The following is a 9,277-nucleotide window of genomic DNA, read 5'->3' on the forward strand; positions in this document are numbered from 1 at the left end:
GGCAAGTTATTATGTACATTTATAAAATGTATCTATATGACTATACACTATATCTATTGTATATTTTTCTTGTCAAAATCGTGACGAGTGTGATTATCAACAAGTAGTCAAGTGTTATGAATACAGATAATCTAAGAATATTTTTTTCATCCTAAAGCAGAAATAGTTGTAGTTATCTTAAAATCTTAAGGTATAATAAAAAGTTGGTTGTCTATATCAGATACATTGCATTGCATAAGCCTATGTAGATTTATTCCGTTAAGTTAAATTATATTTAATCAATTCACCTTCTCCTTACATAAGTAAGTAAGCACTCCGATCGCTGATAGTGAAATTTATGCTTTTTTACAAAGTTATTTTTATCTTTACACTGAAATTGTTAAATTGCTTGCATTCTATTCCATTCTACGGTTATTAGTAACAGATAATATCGATAAAGTATTTAATTTCACTTATACCAAGCACGTTTGACTACTTGTTGATTGCAATGATTGATTTGCCTCGGCTTAAGGAGAACAACTATTCTAACCCAATGATCATCAGTGATCACCACCACCGGCACTTGTTACAGTTTCGCTGCTGAAACCGAGTCTGAACGGGCCTCGGAACGGGCATTGGAACGGGGATAGTTGCGGCTGTAACTGTGCAACGTGCCACATTTCAATGAAACTGAGTTGAAGTCGCCTATGGAATTACCGACATTCGTTGCGCTCTAGTCGAGCTTATTTTTAATTCACTTTTGTTCACATAATTTGCATTTTTCATAATTTTTTATCTTTTATTTCGAACTGCGCAAGGTGACACGGCGTTACAGTTTTTACACTTTTTATGAGAAAAATGAAAAAAATGAAACATTTTGAACAGATTTATCGCCTTGAGCTCAGAAAATTGTTGCTAAATTGCGAAGTGCCAAATTGTTTGGTGACTTAATTGTCGGCTTCATTACAAATCTTGTTTTTGCCCTACAATCTATAAGTAATTAGTTGATTTTTTCAAACAATAAATACTTTAGACACAATTGTATCTGAAATCCAATGTGTGACGGTCTACTTTGAGTTCCTTTCAAAAAAGTCTTAAGCACTCTAATTTACCTATAATTTTGCATTGAAAATAAATGGACATAGTATGGATTTTGGATTTTCTTTTAGGGGACTATTAAGCGTTCTAGAGTATTGAGCCCCTTCATATATTGATTGCCTTACATTGATCATTTAAGAGGATAGTATGGATTTTTCAGCTCTATTGAGGGGAGTATTAAGCCCTTTAATATAGTTTTAGCCTTACATTGAAAATATATATAGTATAGATATAGTATGGGTTTTGAAATTCCTTTTAATCGAGTATTAATGAACTTAATAAAATGATAGTCTTAAAAATAGATATACATTGTGACCGAAAGGTTTTCGGAAATTCTCATTTAAAATTCGCGCGCTGTATATTTTTCGATATTTTAAGTTTATGTAGTTTGGCAGCACTTCCTTATTACTATCCAAAAATGAGCGCGATCTGTCGGACAGTTCGTTTACGGCAGCTGTTGAAACCAGTTCACCTCAGTAGTGCGTTGCGAAAAAAACAATGGAAAAAAATATTGAACAAAGAGTTTGCATCAAATTTTGTTTTTCGAACGAAATTTCGTGTGCAGAATCGTTGCGAATGCTACAAAAGGCTTATGGGGAATCAGTTTTATCGAAAACTCAAGTTTATGAGTGGTACAAAGCCTTTCAGGACTGTCGTACGACCGTCGAAGACATGCCGCGTTCTGGACGACCTTCGACCTCTACCACCGACGAAAACATTGAAAAGGCAAAGGAAATCGTGTTCAAAAATCCTCATGTGAGTGTTAGAGAGATAGCACGAGAGCTAGGCATCGGTCGTGAGATGGCTCGTTTGATTTTGGTGGACAATTTGTGTATGCGACGTGTCAACGCCCGGCTTGTTCCGATTCACCTCAATTTGTTCAACATTATCAACGATTTTAAGGCCAAACATTCAATAAATACCATCGAACAGCCACCGTATTCACCTGATCTTGCACCGTGTGACTTTTTCCTGTTTCCCAACCTCAAATTACCACTCAGAGGAACGCGTTTTGAATCCATAGAAGACGTAAAACAGAATTCGCAGAGGGAACTCAAAGCCATACCGGAAAGCGCCTATAAAAAATGTTTTGCTGATTGGAAACGTCTGGGGCATTTTGTGTATCGGCTTTCTTAATGGAGCATTTTTGAAGGAGATAAAATAAATATTGATGAAGGTTAAGAATTTTGCGTTTTATTTAAAATTTCCCGAAAACTTTTCGGTCACAATGTAGCATTGATTTTTGGACTCCCTTTAACGGCTCCAATATATTGATAGTCTTACATTGATTATATAAATGTATAGTATAAATTTTGGAGCTCCTTTTAAAATAAATATATATAGTATATATAATAAATATATATAGAAAATATATATAGTATAAATATAAATATAGTATGGGTTTTGAGACTCCTTTTAACCGAGTATTATTGAACTTAACAAAATGATGGTCTTAAAAATAGATATAGCATGGATTTTTGGACTCCATTTAAGTACTCTAATATATTGATACTCTTACATTGATTATATAAATGTATGGTATGGATTTTGGAGCTACTTTTAAAGGAATATTAAATATATATTAAACTACTCGTACAGCTATAACTATCACGATATAAATTATAGTTATTATATAGTTATATTAACTATGGTGGATGATAAATGTTATTAATAAAAATAAACTTATCTGAGAACCAATGTAATTAGTGTGAATTGGTACATCTATACATATATATTTTCAACTTCAATTAATGGTAAAAAATTATATGATGCAGTGAATATTGATATATTGATGATTAGTTAATTTAAGTGTCGACAGAGCTTCCTCTGTGGTCCAAGTACCCCAAATCTAAGTTATGAATATCTTAGTATCTTAGTGGTTACAATTTGTGCCAGGTTCCATCATTCATGTAAAAGAAAAAAAAAATACATGATATATATAATAAAATTTATCTAATCAGAGTAGTAGGTCTAAATATAAATACTGATAAAATGAAGTATTAAATAAACGATTGCCATATTCAATTGGCAAGAAGTCATTAAGATTAGGTACAGTTGATACAAGGATTTTACATTTTTCTTCTGATTTCGACCGAAAAATTTCTTTCTGCGTATTTATGAATAGTGAATATATTCTGTTTGATTTTGTCCTAAAGGAAAAATAAAAAGTTATCAGTGTCCAATAATACAATTTTTTATTTTACATAGAGTAAAATTACAATATTTTAAGTGTCATATGTAAAGTTGCGTTGACATTTTTATAGTATATCTTAATTTTATACTAATATCAAGAAAAATAATTCTCATGAGCTTTAAACAACCGTATTTATAAAAAGTTCGCATAGCAGAAATCAAACTGTTCAGCAAATTATTTTAATATAAAATTGTGATATATACATAATAGGGGTATTCACTCTCTCTTGCAAACTCATTGCAAGGTGCACGAAATGCACAGATTGTACGAGAATGCAAATAACAACAACAAAATACACGCACAAAATTTCGTGCAATTGCGTGCAATCTTCCAATACTAAAACCTATGTATATTTGCTTGCAACAAACCAGAAATGGCGGAAATCAGCTGTTTTGTCATTTGTTGCTTCTCATTTTTAAATTTGAATTGACTGTTAGTAAAATTTCGAGATATGTTAATCTATGGCTATGCTATATACATGCGTTTCGTTCAATAATTTAAATCGATGTGACCATTAATTAAGTTTTCACAAATATACTATTATATACATATACATTTGTGAATTAATTTATCTATTTATCAATTTCAGCGAAACTTACGAAAATTTGTTCACATTTTGAACTATTGAATGAAGTGTTTGGACGCATGTCTAATTTTGTACGGAAACATTGCCATAGCCACCAACTAGTTCTGCGCTAGGCAACGAAGTTTTTTTTATTGAATCGTCTGCAGACAACACATCATCCAGCTCTGCACCGAAAGTCGTGCGTTCTGCTGTGCAAAGCCCCACTACCCCCCTCGATAAAAAAATATAACAAATAACAATAATAAATTAAGAATTAGTTATATTTTTATTATACTAATTATTTTTATATTATATTATTATTACATATATCTCTAACAACAAATAATGTAGCGACTTTACGAATAGCCGCATTTTCGCCTGATGAACCCAAACGATATAAAACAATAGCAATCCTTAATAGTTTATTAGTGAGACTATTAAGGAAAATACGTTCCAATTTACTCTAAGCATCTGACAAAAACGGCCTTCATCAAATTCTTGAAGAATGGTAGATCTCCATTGAATAGATTTTGGTACGGGTTGGTGATTTCTGTGATGGTTTACTAAAGTAAACAAAAGGTCTTCATTTAATTGCTCCATTACTTCCCAGTAATTTGCATCATCTAACAAATAGAAACTATATAGTAGTGAAAACTACATTAACAACATGTTAATACCTTCAATCAGAATATTAAAAGCACTATTTTCAATAAAAAAATCTATACATTTTTGTATTTCACTTGTTCGCGGCATTGTTATACTTTTATTTTTCTTTGCTCAATTTGATACGGCTGCAAAAACAGCTGATTCATTTTGATGATGCAATTCTGCAACAGAGGTGTTCTCGCAGTCTTGCAGTTTTTGTATAGCATTCTTGCATTTCGTGCTCCTTGCAATGAGTTTACAAGAGAGAGTGAATACCCCTAATATATCTGATTCTTTTAATACAAGGTTTTGATATTAGCTTTAAACAACCGTTTTTATAAAAAGTTCGCATACCAGAAATGAAATTGTTCAGCAAATTATTTTAATATAAGATTGTGATATATACATTTACCTTTGTTTTTTGTTCAATTAGTTCATCATGTTGTAGTGGATTACTGAAGATGGTTTCGCCTTTTACATGTGCAACTTAAATCGTTTATATCAGGCGTTACTTATTATATTACGCATACATTTAATAAATATAGCTATTGTTAGGCTATTAGGACTGATCGTACCGTCATTTAATGTTATTTAAACGTTCAAAATACCAACAAATATTGTTAGTGATCTCATAATTACTTGAAGGCACTAGATAAAGATCTCTTTGTTATTATAATTGACATAACTGAAATTAAATAAACTCTTACGGAATTAGTGTATATTATTTCAGATTATTTAAAAATTAAAAAAAATTATAAAAACTGGAATACAGTACAATAAAACTTAACGATCAGATAAAAAATAAATACCAATAAAGTGTACGAATTATGGATATAAAGTACTGGTATGGCTAATTACAAATTATACATTTTTGGTTTCTTAAATATAACAAAAAAATAAATTAGGTAATGGTAAAGAGAAGTAGGGGAAACCATAACTTTTGCAATAGTTGTTTAAGGAAATATTCGGATCATTCAATAGGAATTGTTAAAATCTTAATAGTGATCTTAATCTTAATAGTGTTCGCTATATATCTTATCTGTGCCCTAAAACTTCTGTACTTCTGTAAAACTTCTGTACAATAGAAAAAAAATTTGCTGAATTTAAATGGACTTGGCGAAACCTTATACCTTGCAGCAGCTATTTGAACAGTTATTTTACTGGTACATATTTTAAGGTATTTTTAAAAAAATTAGGAAATAATCTGTAAATAAGAGAAAGAGAAATAGGGGAATCCTTCATAACTCTTGTAGCAGCTATTTGAACTGATTTACATCCTATAATATAAAACTTATTTAACGCACTAATTTTTGAAATTTAAGATATTTATTTAAGTAAGTAAGAAGTAAGAAAGAACAGGGTATTAGCTCCCATTTGAGCAGAGCACCGCAATCATGATTGATCTTTTATGCTACAACAGACCCTAACTGAACAAAAGACATTCCGCCTTTCGAATGAAGGTCAAAGATATTTATTTAAAAAAATTGGAAAATCTGTTAATTATATAAAGGAAGCTATTGGAAATCTTGCAGTGACTTACAACCGATTTATATCCTATCTGTGTTTTGAAACTTCTGTACTTATTCTTTACACTTAAGGAATTTATTAGAAAAAAAGATACGAAAAAAGTCTATTAAGGATAAAGAGAAATAGAGGGTATCTTAAATCTCATAGTATCTGTTTAAGGCTGTGTGCGAGTTCGAGTAAATTATTGGGAAATAATGGATTATAGGGAAATAGTAAATTATGGCGGTAAATGTTGGTATTTACCAGAATTTTGAGTGGGCTAATATAGTTAAAAATTAGGTAAATTAGGTGTTAATTTACCTCAATTTACTTGAACTCGCACACGACCTAAATAAGTATTCTATTGGTCCATATCCGACCTATTATTTAAAACTTTTATATCGCATTAATTCTTCAAAATTAAAATATTTATTTATAAGGAAAAATTCGGGAAAAATTTCCTGTAATCCAAAATTTCGGTGCTGCAAAAACGACGCTAATTCCATAATATTTTCTTTTGATCTAATGCAATAGAGTCCCTTGTGTTGACTTGTGGTTTTGGACATTAAGTGCTAATGGTAATTTAGTTCCACTTTTTATATCTCAACGCTTAATTGCTTGCATAAGCAAAAAACTGGCCTGCGGATTTCTAAACGAACCAGCAATAAATTTCAAGCCAGTTTGTTACTCAACTACTTCGGTTACTAATTAACGAGATTTATTTGCAATTATATTAAGAAATAAATATCAATACTTAAATAGGATTTTCTTTTTTATTGCAATGTTCGTAAATTTGCTATTTAAAAAAAAAAATGATTAGGAAATAAACCATGAATTCCAAAGCCAGTCTCGCAAACTATGGTATTTGCTTTTTACGATTGAAAAGAAAATTAAATTTAGACATAAAACAGTAAAGATTAAAGTTTAATATTCAATTTATTAATGCAATTCGTGTTTCAACATATCTGCCCACAATTTTAATTGCAGCCAACAAATAACGGAAGCAAATATCAACCGGAAAACGATAAACTTAAATGAGCCACCATTAAAGTTGTTAACAACTTCAGGCAGCGCTGAAATCCAACCAGAAAAAAAAAATTAAAAATGACAGATAACAACAACAACAGCAACAGCAACAATAATAACAACAACAAAAACAGTAGTAATAGTAATGAAAGCAATAGCAACATAAACAGACAGTCAGCATCACCAGCGCGCACCATCGATTCACATGATTCCACCACGGGCAGCTTGGATACGATCGTCGATCGAAGTCTGAATCGTGAAGAAATGTTGCAGAAGAAAATCGAACAGAGCACAAATACAACAAATGCACAGCATCAGCATGACAGCCTTACGAACTCACAGATCTCGATGCTGCAACAGCAGAGCAGCAGCGAAGATGAAGTGCAACACAAGCCACAGCCGGCACAGCAGCAACATTTTGATGCACAAAATCATATATACTCGAGTCCAGTTTATGATCAGAAGCCGCCATTGAAACTGACGGCAGCAACATTGGTTGCAACAGTTGCCGCTGATGCTAAACATGTTGACGATCTGAAGAAACCAAAGTTGATTACGCATGAAGAGTTTCAGAAGCAGCTGCAAGAGGCAGTCGCCTCACGCGCCAACACAATCGATTCGCGCATTAGCAAAAAGCAGCGCTTCCCCCCGGAACTTATCAAAATCAAAGACGGCGATGGCAGCACTTCATCGCTGACCAGCAGCAAATCGAAGCGTTCACGCAAATCATTACCCAGCAGCGCCTGCTGTTCCGCATTTCCGCTGCAAATTGTGCTGGGCAGCTTGCAACTGGTACTGGCCATTTCGCTTGTGGCATTGGGTTCACTACTAATAGTGCGTGAGGCGGCTCTATCAACAGCCGGTTGTGGCATTTGGACTGGCTTGATAGCTGCGGTTACTGGTTCATTGGGCGTGGTCAGCATGCGTAAAACGCAAACTGCATTTCTGGCATTGAGTTTGGTTTGTATAGCGACAAGCACCCTGGCGCTGGCCATTTCTGGTGTTGGTCTTTCAAGAGACTTAAATCGTATGGAAGAGGAGGTAAGTCTTCGGTTATTTATACAATTTGTGTGATAATAAATGAATATATTTTCTATAGTTCGAACTTTTGAATTCCAACAGTGAAGTCTCCGCTGCGTGTGGACTGATTTTTACGCTCTTTTTGCACTTCGTAGTTAGCATTGTTTCGGTTTACCGCTGCGCCCTGCAAATCTGTTCAAGGTAAGTACAGCGTTAAGATTATTGCATAATGGAAACCAATGGCGTCTGTTTTAAAAAAAAAATTTTTAATATTTAATTAATTTTTATTTGTAATTTTTATTAAATATCAATGTTTCTATGTATAAGTTTTATAAATAACTTTATGTAGGACACAATTCTTCTGAATACTTGAAGTAATTTGGGAAGTGCCAGTACCTTTGTAGTTTTTTGTAGAAGAATAAATCATTATTATTATTAAGACAATTCCAAACATAGAATGTGTTAAGTCCGAGACCCGTAGTGAAGTATTTAGTATTTCCACTGAAGTATTTACTTCACCATATCATCAATTGAGTAGAGGGATGGCTTACTAAAGAAATAATCTTTGTGTCCAACTCTGCTGGCTCTTCAAAGTAGAAATTTTGTATAGAGTTAACTCTTTGTTTGTAGAGAGTCTGGTAGTGTCGCTACAAATCTATAATCATTTTTTAATCGCTTTATTTTCACATCTTCTTTTGAATTTAAGAGAAGGTAGGAATTTTTTTTATTACTTTACATAACCTCACTTATGAAATTGGGTCTTATATTCATTTTATTTTCATTTTGTATATAATAACACATCGCTTATTAATGGAAAAAATCGCTTTTGTGGTAACCATCTATTATCTATTGACACATCTGTATTATCAAGCACTGCATACCATGTGCTTGCACAAGCACAAGCGGAAGAAACACCTAGGAGGAGATTTCATGGTTAAAAGAGTCCTAGACTAGGAAAGTTAGGCTCTATATTGTCTTTCACTAAATAATCGGACTTGGAGAAACACTTTAATCTGACTAAGCGGCACAATAGATCTTTTAAATTTAACACTACGACCTAGAGATCAATGGTGGCCTCTTCTTAAATTTGAGATATCTAATGGTAATCTAATATCCTCCATGTTTTGTATTATTTGGAAGTTTTATTTTTTCATCCAATGTCAGATGTAATTAATATTATATTATGTGAAAATCTTAAACAAATTTCCTACTCCCTTCAAAGGTATAGGCTTTCCATTTTTCGA

At 32.5% G+C, this 9,277-nt stretch overlaps 1 protein-coding gene across 1 annotated transcript; it reads left to right on the plus strand.

Annotated features, from left to right (window-relative positions):
• Positions 1-6,979: 6,979 nt before the first annotated feature.
• LOC119666593 (homeobox protein 13-like) lies at positions 6,980-8,234 on the plus strand (the record flags this gene model as incomplete). Its single annotated transcript, XM_038075873.1, is given in 2 exon segments — positions 6,980-8,054; positions 8,113-8,234. Coding segments are annotated over 2 exon segments (1,085 nt in total), but the record flags the coding sequence as incomplete, so codon positions are not given.
• Positions 8,235-9,277: the final 1,043 nt, after the last annotated feature.

Source organism: Teleopsis dalmanni, chromosome 1 (assembly GCF_002237135.1).
Source record: "Teleopsis dalmanni isolate 2A chromosome 1, ASM223713v2, whole genome shotgun sequence".
NCBI classification, from domain to species: Eukaryota; Metazoa; Arthropoda; class Insecta; order Diptera; family Diopsidae; genus Teleopsis; species Teleopsis dalmanni.